The 18,496-nt window shown below is 34.0% G+C and overlaps 1 protein-coding gene across 1 annotated transcript in view; it reads right to left on the reverse strand.

Moving 5' to 3' along the window:
• LOC140437799 (uncharacterized) overlaps positions 1 to 18,496 on the reverse strand; it is a 94,587-nt gene that overhangs the window by 23,206 nt on the left and 52,885 nt on the right. The window contains exons 4-7 of the mRNA XM_072527544.1: positions 16,663 to 16,766; positions 8,085 to 8,276; positions 7,614 to 7,845; positions 4,908 to 5,035 (exon numbers count right to left, since the gene is read on the reverse strand). Of these exons, the coding sequence (XP_072383645.1) occupies positions 4,908 to 5,035; positions 7,614 to 7,845; positions 8,085 to 8,276; positions 16,663 to 16,766 (656 nt within the window). The remainder of the gene's footprint in view (positions 1 to 4,907; positions 5,036 to 7,613; positions 7,846 to 8,084; positions 8,277 to 16,662; positions 16,767 to 18,496) is intronic.

An 18,496-nucleotide genomic window follows, 5' to 3' on the forward strand; every position in this document is an offset into this window, starting at 1 on the left:
TACTACGAAAAGAACAGTTGTGTTATTAAATACTAGATTTTGTGTTTTTTATAGCCATTTTGTTATTGTGCTACTATTTCAGTTGTGAATTCAACAAAAAACCCAGAAATTTTCATTGGAAGAGACAAATCAAAATTTTCCCATTCTGCTTTTTGTACACATTCACATAAAAACAATAAAGAGAATATTTACCGCCCAACAAAAACTTATATCTCTGGGGATCTCGGGGGTCGGGGCTCGGGAGACTGAGATCTCAGAAGACCTGAAGAAGACATCGAAGAGGATGTCGAAAGCTTAGCGCAATGATAAATCGACGCGGTTGAACCCAGAAGACTGTTGAGTTTAATATTAATTCCTTTAATAGTATTAATCTTAGTTAAAAATTGTCAATAAATCTATATCTATATAATGCAGTATGTTAATACGACATTTTTATATGCCACTGTTGAAGTTTATTTTCAAACTCAATTTGTCAATGATCCTACAAAATGTTTATTCCCTTTTTTATGGACTTTTGCTCCTATAAACCATCGATCTTTGTTTGAAATAAACACACATACACAGGTTTTACTATGTAATGATACACCCATAAATCGTTGCTGCAATCTGTAATAAAAACCTGAACAAATGAATAAATAAAGGGAATTGATTCTCCGTATCACAGCAAATGAGATCGTCGGGTTGAGCGTAAGGCTTATAAATGTTTAATCTTACAATGGTGCTTCGAAGAGATTTTAGGAAGATGTATGTAGATAGGGAAAACAAAGAGCGTGTGATTTAACTTAATCTTAGAGTTGATACTTTTAAATACGATTACAGAGTGGCCCATTCTAAAATATACCGGAAGACCATACTGACAGCAAAAAGGTCCAGTTTTTTTTAAACTCTTTTAGTGTTTATTTTAATTTATTTAAAGTCCTCTAACACTAATACTAAAACACGATTAATTTATAAGATTCATTTATTTAACCGTATAAATATATTTATTAGACTAACTATGTACTTAAATTTTAATTGCCTCCTCTCGGTGGCGTTAGAGCACCTCTGTACATCAAATCGTCGATCGAGCGCGTAGGATATTTGATCAGGGGCGTAGCAAGGGCTTGGTGTAACACTCTTTACTCAGAAATTGTTGTGAATACATAATTAAAGAATGAAACACTCATATGGTATTCATTGATATTAAGAAACCGTATGATAGAGATTTATTTTTCATGATTTTTATAAGCATGGCACTTAGATCGTCTCCGATGGTAAATTCTGCTTCATGGATTTGGTATCTTGGTGTTTGTTGGAGATATTCAGGTCTGGACTCTCATTATTTGTTTGTGTAATGACTTTTAATTACATTAATGTTGATGGTTTGAATGGTTTTCTGTATTTATATCTCTCTCCTTAGATTTCGTATGAATCTCCAAGATTTGCTTCAATCTAGACACGGCTCTACTTCCTCGCATCATTTTCGTTACCATGTTTGATTTTTATATCTTATAACCATTCTTTTAAAATTTCTTTGTTGGATGAAATATTGCAGAGCACCTCGCCTTAAGCTACATTTTTACTGGAGCGGTTGTTGCGATCATCGCTGAGCGATCGTCGCTAAGCTTGTGTACCGCTTGTGTGGTCTGTTACGGAGCCGTTTTGACTGACGCATCTGTCGCTGGAGCCGCTGCGTCTATCGTTGACGACTGGTCCCTGGTCCGAGAGCAGACACAGGATACAGTCGCAATCGCTGAGCGACTTTAGTGGCTTGTGTATGTGATTTTTAGAGTTTTTTATTTGAGAGATTCCTTTTGGAAACCCTGGATATGGAATACAGTTTGTAGACGACTTTTTCATATCCTTTTTTAATAAACACAAAATGAAACTGAAGTTCATTCAAACGGAAAAACTGTGGAAACAACATCATCTCCTATGGTTTTATCGAAATTTTGAAGCATCCTTCTTGTCTTCTTTTAAATATTGCATATTTTTCTAATCTTGGAACACTTAACATTTCTTCGTCCTCTTTTTTTCTGCTAGCAGATATTTTACCAATAATTGTTTTCTTTTTCATATTTTCATCGCCGCAACAAAACCACTTGTTCACTAGACAACGGATAATTCACTAAACAAATCATCGCTTCAGTAAAAACACTTCGCTTGCGATCATCGCTTAGCGACGAGCGACGATCACTCAAAGATGATCGCAACAGACGCCCCAATAAAAACGTACCTTTAGGCATTATTCTTGCCTGAACAAAATTCGTTATTGGGTAGAACTAGATTTATATACACCCTTAGAACGGTGCAAAACCTCAAATAATTCACCCAAATTGTTGCCAACCTCCACTGATTAAAACACTCCTTAAAGAAGAAGATAAAGGTTGTTAAAACAATATTTCTACCATACATTTAGATAATATGGTTCTGCAAATATATTATTCTGGCTTATCAATATTATCTATTGTATTTAAAGGGAATTAATAACAATTTTAATTAAAAAATAATTATTTTAACTTTTCAAATTCCACTTCGGAAATTGTTCTTAAAATACAAAAAGAAAGATTTCCGAAGTTGAAATCGAAATGTTAAATTTTATATAATTCCCTTTATATACAGTAGACAACATTTAATTAAATAAATAAAACAAACACTGACAAAAACTTCATTCTTCCGGTTCAAGTAAACATGGGAAACAAAAAACTTGAGACGAAACGTAGACGAAAGACTAATTCCGCTACATAACTTTTCTCTTCTACTATGTACTCAAATAGACTACTCTAAAAGTAAAAATATACACAAAATTAGTTACCTAGATAGCAGAGAGCAAACAGCAGGCACTTTCAAAAGGGAAATAAATTAATCAAGGAAGCCAGAGGAGCAAAGGTCAGAAAGAGACAAAGAAAGCTTGGAATGATGCTCGTCCTTAATTGAATAATGTTGAATCATTTTTCAGAGAGACTTTTACAAATAGAGCCAGGGGCGTACAACTAGAATAGCAACACAAGGGGATTTTTTAAATGTGTTTTAGCACTTCAGCACGCCATATAATCTATTTTGTATTTTATTCTATGTCAGTTTATTTACATACTTATTTATTTATTTCATTCGAAAGTAGAAGTAACTACAAAAATTAAGTTAAGCTATTATAAATTTATGCACACAAGTATATATAAACCATTACACACATACATTATAAACAATGAACAAACTTGGGAAAAATAAAGAAAACATAAAGAATATAGATACCTAACTTAAAGGCTAGATAGTAAGAAATCAAATGACATAGTTAACATTGATGTAAATACTAGCGAAAAGGCAGTTGAATCTACTCAGTTTTATTCAAAAGACAAATCTTAATAATGACTGAAAAGTTCGATTAGGGGAAATCGAATCGATTCTTATACAAAATTAGTATGAATATATATTTGGAGATAGCATTAGGGCAGTTTATCAGTTTATTAGGATTTCTGCTGCAGCAAAACGTCTACAATAATCTCTTCAATCTATTTTTTTATCAGGGGCGTAACAAGGGCTGGCATAAAAGTACTCTTAGTTAAATAAATTATATTACGTCGCATATCCCTTGGTAGAATATAGTAGGATATGGTTTAAACTATTAAAAGAAGAAATCACTAAAAAGAAATTGGTTAGGCAAATGGATCCAGTAATCGGCAGTCATATTTCCAATTCCATAGATTACAACTAGGCGGCTCTCGGATTGACACATTGCGACCTTAACATATCTATTGTGCTTCCCTTTATCACTTAAAGCTCATTATTCAGCCCTATTCTCTTTAACGAGCTTCCACAGCCTTAAGAGGTGTCCTTTCATACAGCCTGATGCTTTTAGTTTTCCCTTCCAAATTCTAGATACCATTGCCTTGTGACACCTTCACACTGATATACGACGTGCAGTTTCTTCTTTTAGACAGAACCGACAAGTATCCTCTTTCGTTAAGCCCATATGACTCAAATACTTACTAAGCCTACAGTGTCGTCAGCTTTTTACTCATTTATCAATGGCTGCTGTTTTGTATATAAACCCAGGCTAGTGTCAATCTATTGCGACTTCCAACCTGGGAGAGGTACCCAAAAAGTTTCACACAAGTTATTTCCAACCACACACACACACAAAAATAGATAAAAACTAGAATTTCATGTTAATATTAACAGTAAAATAAATTTAAGACCAAGTACTTCCTATGTCGGAATAGTAGCATGACAACTTTTATTTAAAAAATCCTTTATAAAAGGTATATATATTCTAAAATTGCCTCATCAGTGCAGTTACAAGGTATACATGAGGGATAGCAACGTTTGTAACCCCTGGCATTCTTGCGTTGCCGTGATGTAAATCTGTTTAAAACTACAACATCGTTTAAATTTAACAACAAATATTTATTAATTAACAAAGTTAACTTTATTTAAAGGATTTTTAGCCACATATTTAGTGGCTTCTCTCATGTTTACCTGGTAACTGCACTGATGATGGACTTATTAATCCGAATATAGTTCTGTGATGTAACCCGAAAGGGCAATTTTAGAATATATATATATATATATATATATATATATATATATATATATATATATATATTTATAAATGATTTCCTCATGAGTTTCTTCGTGATTTACAATCTATGGATCTATCTATGATCTACTAAGGAAAAAATATTACTATCATTATTGGATATGGTTGCCTTTTTAAAGGCATTAAACATGGTATTATTTTGCTGACAGGTGTTCTCCAGTTAAAGTTAATTTGATCAATGACCATCCCCCATTAACGTCGTTCCAGAAACATACTTAAAAATACTTAAAATTTATCATATATGTCTGAATTGTCTTACGTTGTTTTAAAATTTCTTGAATCTGTGTTTTTTAGTAATTGTATATTTCAAATAAAAACTAATAAAACTTACTTTGACAGTGCAATAGAGGCAGTGAACTGTTCCAAAACGCCCCTTGGCATCCAACGCTCTTTATTCTAGTACCCGTATCAGGAAACTGGTATCCCAAACAACAACTGAATACCATTAGTCCAGCATTTCTGTAAAAAAGAAATTTATTAAGAATTAGCTGAAACGACGAACTTCGTATCGCCTTAAAATTAAATAATGTATAAAAGTTCAATAAGCTCCTCTTTCAACTTTGTTAAGTAACAGAAATCTCTGGGCGATGAAATGAATCCGGTAGAGGAGTCAATACCGAATTTACCATTTTCAATATCTAACAACTGCTTCGAAAACACAATTGCGTCTGAAAACACTTCTGAAACTAGTATCATAACTATACCAAAAATGTTTTTGATTGTCACGAATATTTTTCTGTCCAGACCAAGGAAACGAAATTTAAAAACTATGAGCAATGCTGCTATTTAACAGTGTTAAATAGTAGCACAAAAGAGGACTATTGATGGGTATTCCATGAATAGTCCACAAATAAAAGTGTAGAGACAACGAGCAGAGTCCAAACCGAGTCTTCCTAATGGTTGACGCCTTGTGGGTTTATTTTCGAGTACTACTCATACAAATCTATATTATTTTTATTCATTCATCATATCAAATGTAAAAGACAATATATCTCTCTAAAACACGACCGCAACATCACGACTTTCTCCGATGATCAAGCCCGCAGAAAGTAGACATTCAGCTAGGTAAAATCATTGAGCTAGATACAGGGGTAGTGTGGACTGGGATGCTAAAAAACTGGCACGACAAACTAACAACGGTTATTAGTGGACAATGGTGAACAATATTTGGGAAGGTCCAGGACTCTTCTTTAGAGCTGCAGTACCAGTAGTTATAAAAATCTGTTTTATTCATGTTTTGTGACTTACAATATCCTTTTGAACCTAGACCTCTACTTTTTCTTTCTATTAATCTTTATCTATTATTGTTGTCGTTCATATTGTCTAAGCTTGTTTCTTCAGATCATAATTTTCAATTTATAAGCGCGTGAAATCTTCTTTTTCTTTTGACTGTTGACTCTCAAAAGAGTCTAGTGACATCATTTCAATCCCTCTCCATCTCAAAAAAGCTTCTGAACAATATCTACAATAAATCCATTTTTATTACATTAGGTAAAAGCTAATCTCTTTAAGCATTCTTATTTTGATAACATCTATTCATTGTCTGGATCAGCCTTAATGTACACATGTAAGTACATTAATGCTGAATATATTACCATCTTATAATATTTGCCTAAAAGATAAGCTATCTCAAAATATAGATAATGAAATAGGGAAATATCAATGTGGATTCAGAAGAGGGCGCAGCACAGTGGATCAAGTTTTCCTACTTCGCGAAATACAAGCAGAAAGCTACGAATATGGGAAACCTACAATGGCCCTATTCATCGACTTTAAACAAGCGTTCGATAGGATAAAACGCAAAGAAATATACAACGCACTACGTGAAATGGGAATTAGTGAAAAACTGAAAAGAATGATAAAAGTGACACTCCGAAAAACAGAGAATAGGGTTAAAATAAATGGCGAAGAAACAGATAAGTTTGAGGTCAGTGAGGGGGTGCGACAAGGAGACCCACTGTCATCGCTGTTGTTCAGTATCGTCCTCGAAGTTACCATCAGAGAAGCTGGAATCAACAGGTCAGGACTTATATATCAAAGAAAACACCAATGCTTAGCATTCGAGCAATTAGAATTAAAAGAAATAATAAAAAGATTAGAAATGAAAGCGAGAAAGAAAGGGATGTACATAAATGAAGAAAAGACCAAATATATGGAATGGACAGAAAGAGATTACCTGCAAGAACAATATCTGGCAGTAATAACAGATGAAAAAACATATAAATTCGAAGAAGTAGAAATATTCCAGTATTTAGGAGCGACATTCACGAGAAGACCAAATATGAAGGAAGAAATCCAAGCGAAAATTATGGCCGGTAACCGTTGTATTTTTGCACTAAACAATTTAGTAAGAAGCAAAAACATATCTAGAAGGGCTAAGATAAGAATATATAAGACAGTAATAAGACCTATTGTATTATATGCCAGTGAAACATGGACAATGAACAAATCCGAGCAAGTCTTGCTGCAAGTCTGGGAAAGAAAAGTCCTCAGGAAAATATTTGGAGGTAAATTATGGAATGGTATATGGATAAAAAGACCAAATATGGAATTAGAGGAGATGTATGGAGAACCGAATATCGTAGGGATCATAAAGTCACAAAGACTGAGATGGTTGGGACACATCCAAAGGATGGAAAACACGAGACTGCCAAAAAGAATGCTAATGGGAGGAATAGGAGGGAAAAGGAAGAAAGGCAGACCGAAAACCAGGTGGAAGAAGGATGTTGAAAAAGACATAGAAAAACTTAAAATACCAAACTGGAATAATAAAGCAACAAACAGAAAAGAATGGAAAAGAATAGTAACCCAAGCCATGGGCCTTCTAGGCCTGGAGAGCTAAATTATATATATAATATTTTCCTTCCAGTTTCTTTAAAATCTTTTTGTCAATATATATACGAATTTCATTATAACGAAGTGTAGGTTTTGCTGTTTAATATAGCATGGTAATACTTTTTTTTATCGCAAATAAACGATTCGTCAAAATTGGAGATGCCAATGCAACAATAGACAGAAGGAATTATAATATTTTTACCTGTACATCAAATAGGAATCCTGAGGCAGCTCGATCTCAGGGCATCCCACTGCAGCGAAATGTAACAAAAAACCTCTTCGCGGGTTGATACTCTGCGTAGAACTTAACACTATTTCAATTGACTCTGTTCCTGAGATCACTTCGGTTGGCGGATGAGTTTGTTTACACGTTGAGAAGATTACTTGGCCGGTGTCCCTGATTTCCAGCCGATCAATGCAGTTTGGACGGTCCACTAAAAAAAATATATAAATATTAGAATAACTAAAAGGTAAAAAAGTTTAATTTGTTTGAAGAACGTTTTTTTTTTCTGGACCGAAAAATTGTTCTATTTACAACATGGTAATGTTTGCTGATATCACTGTTGTGTATGTATAAAATGTATAAAACCGATATAGGAAGTGTCACCATATATTTTATTAATCCTTTGTTCACTTATGACTTACGATGTATTCAATGTGATAAAATTCTTACCTATCAGCGAAATATCCAGAATAGTAACTTTGATTTTTTGTTTCTCTTGGCCTATAATCCTCCATTTACATTGTCTTTGACCCGAATAGAATCTGGGATATCCAGGATTATGAATATATCCCTCTGACAATCCCTTGGCATATAACTCGGTGAGCCGGATATCGCTATTGCAGTATTTCTGGATTCTATCTTCTGCAACAACAAATTTGTAGGTCAGTTTAACAATATTACACGTTAAAAACGGGAAAAATTACAATGGTTTTAGTTGAGCGCTCAAAATACTATAAAATGCGCATAATTTTAGTGTATGGGCGTATAGGCCAGGGAATAAGTAAAAAAATTACTCTGTTTTTGACACCTGTCCGGCCAGGCAAATGACAGTTGTTTTGAGTAGTACGGACGTCTGTAACAAAAACCTATATGTTTCCTGCAGTAGATTTTTTGGACTTGATAAGTTATTAACAAATTAAGGTCAAAAACGGAAAATTTTCGCTTTTTTCGTCTATCAGCAAAAAGAAAAGCATTTGAAACAAATTTTAGAACAGAAGAAACTTACAAATCATAGAAAAACCTTCAAAATGGGGTTTTCTAAATTTTTCTATCCTTCTTTGTTGCTTGGGAAGTTGCAAAATAAGTCAAATATTTTGGTTTTTCATAAATGTTAATAACTTTTTTGAAAATAAACTTATAACATTAATATTTCATGGAATGTTGTGTCTTGTAGTGCTTGACACATGGTTAAAATTTCAAAGTGATCGGTCAAATAGTTTAAAAGATATTTTATTTGTTTATCCCAAATAAATTTTTTTGCAACAATATAAGTCAGAAAATTATATAGTTTTAGTAATTGTATGGGTAGATAACCTCACTCACAGAAGAAAAAGAAGATAACGATAGACAAATCAAATTGATAAATAAAACAAATCACTAACCCTCTGAATATAGTTGAAATAAACAAATCAAAAGAATTGACTTACAAAACTAACAAAAACCACCACCCAAAAGCCAAATTATTCAGGAATTTTTTTGGCCAAATCAAACAAAGGCCGTTCCGCATCGTGTGTTATTCCCAATCTGTGGAATATTCAAAATTGCACACACGTTCAACTATTGTTCGCGTAAACCCTCTATTATATACAGGAGGGTATTAAAAAGGTGTGACAACATTGTATTAATCCGTGTACAATTGAGGATATCGAAAAATGCCGCGAAGCCCTGAAGCTTCAATAGGGGCCGTGGTGATGCATCATTTCGTTATTTATATAGAAAAAAAATGCATGTGGCTTTTTCAAGTGGTTTTTTTGTATTGTATGCAGGTCTATATCTACCTATTTTTATTTGTCTAGTTGAAAATAGGTAATTTTTGAAGTTAAAAATGTCTATATTACGGAATTTTGAACGTTTTCGATATATGCAATTGCATTTCGCCATCTGCTAATATTAATATCATCATCATTTAACCCGGATCTATCCACTGCTGGATATAGGTCTCCCTCAGTCTTTTCCATGTATTTCTGTTTTGTGCTGTTTGCATCCAATTGTTGTCGATCCTTTTATGTCATTAGACCATCTTGTTGGTGGACAACCTCTACTTCGATGTGCTTCTTGTCTCGGTCTCCACTGTATTATTCGCTGTATCCATCTGTTATCCGACATTCTAGCTATGTGCCCCGCCCAGTTCCACCTAAGGGTCATAATTCTTTCTATGGCATCTGTCACTCCTGTTCTCTGTCTTATTTCCTTGTTCGTGATCCGATCCCTACGAGAAATGCCTAACATCGATCGTTCCATGGCTCTTTGGGTAACACAAATTTTATTTCTTACTTTCTTGGTTAGTGTTAATGTCTCTGCACCATATGTAAGTACTGGCAACACGCACTGAGTAACGACTTTTCTTTTAAGACACATAGGCAGTTCTGATTTAAGAACATAGCTTAGCTTGCCGAATGCCACCCAAGTGAGTCCTATGCGGCGGCTTAGTTAGCACGTTTGATTATCTCTTCCTATGCGTATCTCATGTCCTAAGTACTTATATGAGGTGGTTTCTTCAATATGCATGCCATTTACTGAAATCTTTTCGCTTAACACAAGATTTGTCATGATTTGTGTTTTTGTGTGGTTGATTTTTAATCCTATTTGTAGGGAGGCTAGGTATAGTTTCTCCAGTTGCGATACTGCATCATCGATTCTGTCAGCAAAAAGGACAATATCGTCAGCAAACCTCAAATGACTAAGCATTTCTCCATTGACATTAATTCCTTTTTCACTCAGATTTGCGTTCTTAAACATATGCTCTAATAATGTTGTAAACAATTTTGGCGAAATTGTGTCTCCCTGTAGCACTTCCCGTTTTATTTTAAATACGTTGGTCTTTTTATCTGCCAGTTTCACACTTGCTGTCCCATTTTGATAGATGTATTTTATCATGTTTATCATAGCGATCATCTATACGGTACTCTGTTAAGGCTTTTAACATCTTTTGATGACTTATTGTGTCGAAAGCTTTTTCGCAGTCAACAAATATCATGACTAATGGCTTGTTATATTCAACACTCTTTTCTATTAAGTTCTTAATTACTTGTAAATGATCATTCGTGCCATATCCTGCTCTAAAACCTGCTTGCTCTCTTGGCTGATAGAAATCCAACTTACTTCCTAGATTGTTGGTAATAACTCTTGTAAATAGCTTACTTGTGACAACAAGCTAATGGGGCATTAGCTAATATTAATATAATGCACTTCATTATTAATAAGTTGAATTACAGAATCGCTTACAGTAGGTGTAACATTTTTTCTCCTAATGCCAGATTTTAATTGATGCCACATGTGTTCACAAATATATTCTTTTTATAGATAAATTAATTAAAGATAATAATAGATAAATCATTATCGAACATGTAATTTTGAATAGTAACTTTAGTATTATTGATACAATGAGCTTTATTTAATTCTCTACTAAGATAAGACGCATTGTCCATAACAGTTCACTGTTTGGTGGTATATTTGGTATTCAATTATTTTTAAACAATTCTTCGTATTCCTCCATGGTTGTGTCTTTAGATTCACTAATGTTTTTGGCAGATAAAGACAGAGCATTTGGAACCCATCCGTCTACTCATCCTATCAGCCTCTCTTGGTTAACTCTTGTTTCTTCCGATCCCGAATGGCTATTAGGTTTCCGATGGCAGAAGGGGTCACTATTTCTTCCAATCTTTTAGCCATTTCTCTTGTCTCCATATTTTGTATATGGCATCATATATCCTTTCATTATTTCTCTTCCTTCCATCCAGGGGCCTTGTCATTTTTCTGCAGTTTGATTGCCTTTTCAACCTCTTCTATCATTGGCGCTTTTGTTATTTCATTCTCTTCATTAAAAATTAATAAATCTGAAGTACCTAGACATTACTGGAAATGAAAATAATAAGCCGCTCCGATAGAATAATACTGGAAAAACATTTTCCTCGATAACCTCCATACTCTAAAAAACAAATAACGGAGGAAACAAAATTCCCAGCAACTGGAACGAACTCATTAACATAATTCTATATAAAAAAGCTTATAAATCAGACCTGAATCACTTACTGATACATAAAAAAAACTTAGAGAAGAATGATAATATTTTCAGTAGTTTTTAAAAATTTCATCCCGTAAAAAGAAAAATAAAAATTATTCCGTTTTTAGCAAGAACGTCTAAAATGAAAAATGTTTTAAACTACTTTTTCTCTATTTTTATGATCTATTGTTTAACTATTGTAATTTTTATAGTCCAGTCAAATAGGTGTTGAATAAAATAATCTAGGATAAATTACAAGATCTTTCAGAAAAAGTCGAACTTCCCATGTTTAAATTTCTTCTTCAACAAGAAGTGTTGGGGTGCTTGATCTCCAATCTTAAGCATCCTAATACCTCTCTTCAAAAAGGGAGACAAATCGGACCCGAAAAATTACAGAGGAATTAATTTATGAAACACAACACTAAAATTAACAACCAAAGTGATAACAAATAAACTGAATGAAATTATAACACTAGCAGAAGAACAACAAGGTTTTAGGTCGGGAAGATCATGCAACGACGCTATATTTATAATGAGGCAAGTGCAAGAGAAATCATTAGAATACAACAAACCGGCATATATATGTTTCGTAGACCTTAAGAAGGCATTTGACCGGGTGAAACTAAAAGATGATATCCGCTTACTGTATGCAAGAGAGATACCTCGAGAGATCGAAAATATCTACCAAAACAACACAATAAAAGTAAAAGTAGAAGAAGAACTAACCGAACCTATTGAAGCTGGCGATGAAATAAGACAGGGAGATTCCCTGAGTCCTCTATTGTTCAACCTAATTATGAAGATGATTTACAACGTATGCTGCACCAATTTAATATAACCTCCAGAAAATTTAACATGTTATTTTCCCCAAAAAAGATAAAATGCATGGTTACAACAGCAAATTTACTAAGATGTAAATTGGAGCTAGAAGGTCAGATAATAGAGCAAGTGGTGGAGTTTAAATATCTAGGCATCACATTATCTAGCTACGGAAAGCTCGAAACTGAAATGGAAGATTAAGTGAATAGAGCAAACAGAACCGCAGGCTGCCTGAGTGAAAAAAATATGGGGAAATACAAATATCGCGAAAAAGATGAAAGGCAGAATTTACAAAACAGTCATCAGACCACTAATGACATACGCGGCAGACAAAAGACCTGACACAGAGAGGACAAAAAGGATGTTAGAAACAACAGAGATGAAAACATTTGGAAAAATTGATGGTAAGACACTATGGGACAGAGCTAGAAGTACAGATATACATCGTAGATGCAAGGTGAAAATCAAGAACGATCATATAAGCCGAATGACAACAAATAGAGTAGTAAAGACGGCAAGAGACGGTTCCTCAATAGGAAGACGATCAGTAGGAAGACCACTAAATCGATGGAACGACAACTTACTGGAGGCACATTGAAAAACAGACAGAGTTATGTCTATATAAAAAGAAGAAGAAGAACAAGAAGTGATTTGTAGGACAAGAGGTAAGCAACATAAATACTGATTTGCAGTATGAAAGTATAAGATATTTCTGAACTGAATTGTCTACACAATATTCTACTACTCTTCTAAGAGCTAGAACTTTTGCAGTTACTATGGAGCAGAAGTCGGGAATGCGATGGAATTCTATATATTTATTATTTGAGAAAAGAAGTGCAATCAATGGCTTTCTCTCTCTTTGATCCATCTTTATAAATATTCGTTTTCGTCCAATTCTTTTAATTTAGCTTTCCACATAGCGTTAATACAAGCGTGTAAATACAAGTAAATGTTGACAAATAAGAAATTGAGTATGGTTATCAGATTGAGATTCGTCGAATGTTATGTATGCTCGCAATTGCTATATAGGGTAGAATCTTGGACTCTGAAAGCTCAATCCGTAAAAAAATTAGAGGCATTCGAAATGTGGTTATAAAGGCGTATTCTTAAAATTCCTTGAACTGCAAAAGCCTCAAACGAAGAAGTGTTAAAACGAATTGGACATGGCAGAAAGCTTATTAACACAATTAAAATAAGAAAAACATCGTATCTGGGACACATACTTCGAAACTATAAAAGCTCTCTTCTACACTTCATCACGCAAAAAAGAGTAGAGGGAAGAAAAAGCTTGAGAAAAAATAAGAAATCTTGGCTGCTGACTGATCTAGTCACTTTTGTCAACAAGTCGTTCAATTTTCATGCTCGCTCTGATTCGACAAGATTGGAGCTCTTGACAGCCATATTGCTGGCTCATCTAGTCACATCTGTCAAAGAGTTTTTCGTCCAATATTCATGTTTCGTCTGATTCGGCGATTGCGCTCCCTTAAGCTAATTTTTCTATTTTCTACCCATAAATTGCCAATCGTATTAAACACATGCAAGAACTGATACCACGCTCTACTCAGCATTATGTGCCTTCTTATCAAAACCCCTCTGATTGTGCTAGTCGTGTTTTATCACCGGCACAATTTGTACATCCCGGCTGACTGAGGAATATCAGAGATTGGACTAACCTCAGTTTGGAACAGATATTTTACATTGCAATTGCAAAAGATAGTGAAGCGTTTAAAGAAGTGATCGCTAACCTTCGTTAGAAGACGGCACAATAAGAAGAATAGAGTTATTTTAAATAGAAGCATTTGAATATTTGGTGAAAAAATGACAAAACATATCAATCTGTAACATTTTTAGGGAATTACACCAAATAAAACAATAAAATTATTAGTTCGTTATTAAATTACATAGTCAATAGACTCTGTGGTAATTTTATGCAATTACGTAGAATAATGTCGTAAACGATAACTGTCGACACTTGACGCAATTACCCATCGGCATCTGCACCCGAAATGTTGATTACATCACGCTTGTCAGCAACAGAACAGATTGATTAATTTTGTCCTCTCCAAAACACATTAAATATGTTTATTTTTTACACTCAACTGTCAACGACAAAAAAACTATTAGTAAGTAGGATTAGTATTAAGTTAATAAAAACCATGTGAGACTTAAATACTAATTAAAAATGTGTTTCCTGTGTACACAAGTTTTGAGTTTAATAATAGGCCACGCAATTATTAATGTTTGTTATAATCAATCAGAATCTGTTTTAATACACATAAAAAGTGGGAGAAACAACAATACACAAGGAAAGTGTGAAAAGTTATTGGCCTATTCGTGATAAAAAAAATTTTAAATTGAAAGATTTTATGTACTTGACTATTTCACTCATCTTAAAATTTTCACATAATCTGACCAATCACAAACTAAAGACAGCTTGTGTTATCGCGAAAACACCAACTGTCTTTCAATTCTGATTGGTCTATCAGCTTCGTGTTTTCAACGACGTAACCATGGATACCGATCGCAAAGCAAAGTTTGACGTTTGCCAAAAAAATTATTGTAGCTGTATACGTCAAAATGAGTCGTTTCGGTGGTACTTCAAACGAAGTTATAAACCAAAACATTCCAAGAAAATCTAAATCTTATATATGGATGCATATCATCACAAGCCGTGATGATCGCCAACGTCCGGAACGGATAGGCACTTTAAGAAGAAGATATATGGAGACAATTTATGATGTTCTGTGTGGATCGCAACTACAAATTAGATGCAGAAAATAACCTTTTTTGACCTATCACTTTGTTCATGAAATAGTCTAATAAAATACCACTCGTGATTTAATTTAGCTTATAAGTCTGTCTTTTATTTCTAAACTCAACTGAGAAAACACCACTCGTCCTACGGACTCGTGGTGTTTTCAAGCAACTCAGTTTCGTTTAGAAGTAAATCGACAGACATCGCGAAAATTGAATCACTAGTGGTATTACTATTGATAATGCGATCCCCCTTCAGTTAAAACTTCTTTATTCTGTTTTTCTCCAATGAGAGGGTCACAAATGTATTAATATATATGATTAGAACAAACACAGAGCGAAATCTTAGTAAAGGGTTAGAATTTTGTTCTATAATAAAGCATGCTCCTACTCCATGTATGGTCTTAGATGCGTCTGTGTATATAAGATGGTAATTTTTATACTGTATGAGAACATGTAGAAAGTTAGTTTAAAAAAAATTGGGTATTTATTTTTGTTATATGCTTTAAGTTTACAAAGCGGAGAGGGAGCAGCCCAAGGAAAACGTAACTTTATTTCACAGGTAGGATAAATGAGAGGTAGTTCAATATTAAAATCTAATAAATATTTATTAGTTCGTTCATAGAAAGGTGTAGGACCCTTATTACTTTTTTGATATACTTTCTGGAACATATTAGCAACAGCATGATGGAGAGCTGGATTTTTCGGGTTAGATTTTATATTCGAGACATACGATAGGGTTAAGTATTTTCTTCTGAGGTTTAAGGGTGGTTTCCAGTTTCACAGAGTAGACTGTGCACAGGACTGGTGCAATATGCTCCAAGAGCAAGTCTAACTGCTGAACTCTGAAGAGTATCCGAAGTTTTGAGCAATGCTGGGTTTGCGGAGTTATACACAACAAATTCGTAGTCCAGTTTTGATCTAATTAAAGCTCTATATAAATTTATTAGAGTTGGAAAATCTACTCCACAATTTTTAAGTGAAACAGATTTCATAATGTTTAGTCCAGGTTGGCACGATAGTCTTAGCGAGTGTATATGACTTTTCCAGCTTAATTTTGAGTCCAGTTGCATCCCTAGGAATTTTATTTCTTTTATATATTTTATAGGAGAGTAATGATTTTTGAAATTACTACATTTTTATCTCGTTAAGGTCATCTCGAATGCGTTTTTCTTCTCCATGTGTCCAGATTGTCGTCTACATATCTGTCACAATTTATGTTTATACTCTGCTGTTTGTGTCGCTTTTGTTTCCATATGCTGTATAAAAAGGATTGTTATTACCAGTGACAGTGGTGAACTCATTTTTGCTCCTTTAACTTGCTTACATCTTTGGTCTTTATAGATGAAATGCGCCTTCAAACAGTGCCTCGTTAGATATAGTGTAGTATTAGATATTTTTTTCGTATAATTTGTACCAACATCTAAATTTAACCTTCATAAAATATCTTACCTGTTATACATGCATACTGGATTGTCACATTTCCTGGTCCAAAAATTTCTGACCCAGGACAGTCTTCAGAAAGTATAAAGCTACAGTGATTTAGACCCGAACATCTGAAACAATTCAAAAAATTATACAAAGTAAGTTATTACTACATTAACGGGGTAGTCAGAAGATACAAATGATTAGCGTTATTAAATATTCTACAGCTAGGAATACAATTAAAGTTGTAAGTATTGACGTTTTGTTGATCCATATTGTTCTGGTTTAAATTTCAGTTTTATATAATTTACTTCTACAACCGCAGTATCTGAATGGCGGGGTGGATGGTAGATACAAGAATTTTTAATTTTATTTTATGAAAGTCAACAAAAAGAATGAAGAGACCAATTATTCATTCTCCTCCTATCAAGTTGGAAAACGGCAACTGGGCTAGAAGTAACGAACAGAAAGCAGAACGATTTGCAGATAATTTAGAAAGCACGTTCAAACCCAACGACAGTGATGGTGAAGAACTGAGATGAGAAGAACCATTCCAAACCGAAGAAAGAATAATATTGACATCATTTAGAGAAGTATCAACAGAGATAAAAGAGAATATAAATCCTAAGAAAACTGCAGGATATGATCTCATAACAGGAGAACTATTAAAAAATCTACCAAGAAAAGCCATAAATAAGCTGACACACCTAATAAATGCTGCTTTTAGATTGAGATATGTTCCCAGAGTCTGGAAAGTAGCCGAAGTCATTATGATCGCCAAACCAGGTAAACCTCTTAATGAAGTGACTGTCAAAACTATTCGAAAAACTTGTGTTGAAAAGATTAAAACCAATAATAGAAAGAAAAAATCTTATATTAAATCATCAATTTGGTTTCAAAAATAAACATTCCACTATAGATCAAGTTCACAGAATAACGAATATAATAGAAAAAACATTAGAAGAAAAGAAAGTCTGCTCTAAAATCTTCTTGGAAGTAGCACAGGCATTTGATAAAGTCTGACATGAGGGTTTAAACTATAAACTCAGAACGTTCATGCTTAAACAGTATTCAGTAATCTTAGAATCATACATTGCGAATAGATATTTCAGAGTAAAACAAGAAGAAATATACACCGACTTAAGGGAGATCAAAGCTGGCGTGCCACAAGGGAGTATATTTGGTCCGGTCCTGTACCTATTGTATACGTGTGACATTCCAGAGCTAGAACAAAACACTATTGCAACTTTCGCGGATGATACAGCCATACTAGCGGTAGGAGACACTAGTCAAGAAGCGACTGATAAGTTGCAACTATCAGTAAATAAAATACATACCTGGGCCAGAAAATGGCGAATAAAATTAAACTACACACAATCTACACACATTAACTTTACAAATAAAAAAATAAAAAATTTCCGAGTTAGAATAAATGATACCCAAGTTCCTTATGCAACATCAGCAAAATACTTGGGCATCACCCTAGACGCGAGGCTGCGCTGGAAAGTCCATGTCAAAAAGAAAAGAGGAGAGCTTGATATTAGATATAAGAAATTGTATTGGCTGATTGGAAAAAATTCAGCATTATCCATTCATAACAAACTATCCATTTACAAGTAAGTACTGAGGCCAGTATGGGTATCAACTCTGGAGCTGTACCAAAGCTAATAATCTACATATTATCCAGAGATTTCAAAATAAAGTACTGATGAACATTGTTGATGCTCCTTGGTATATCCATAACAGCAACCTCCACCAGGACCTGGGTATGGAAACTGTGACCGAAGTAATCAAGAGAACAGCAGCAAGTCACGAGCAGAGGCTGCATAGTCATGTGAATGTCGAGGAAATCCAGCTTCTT

This window comes from Diabrotica undecimpunctata, chromosome 3 (assembly GCF_040954645.1).
Source record: "Diabrotica undecimpunctata isolate CICGRU chromosome 3, icDiaUnde3, whole genome shotgun sequence".
Lineage (NCBI taxonomy): Eukaryota > Metazoa > Arthropoda > Insecta > Coleoptera > Chrysomelidae > Diabrotica > Diabrotica undecimpunctata.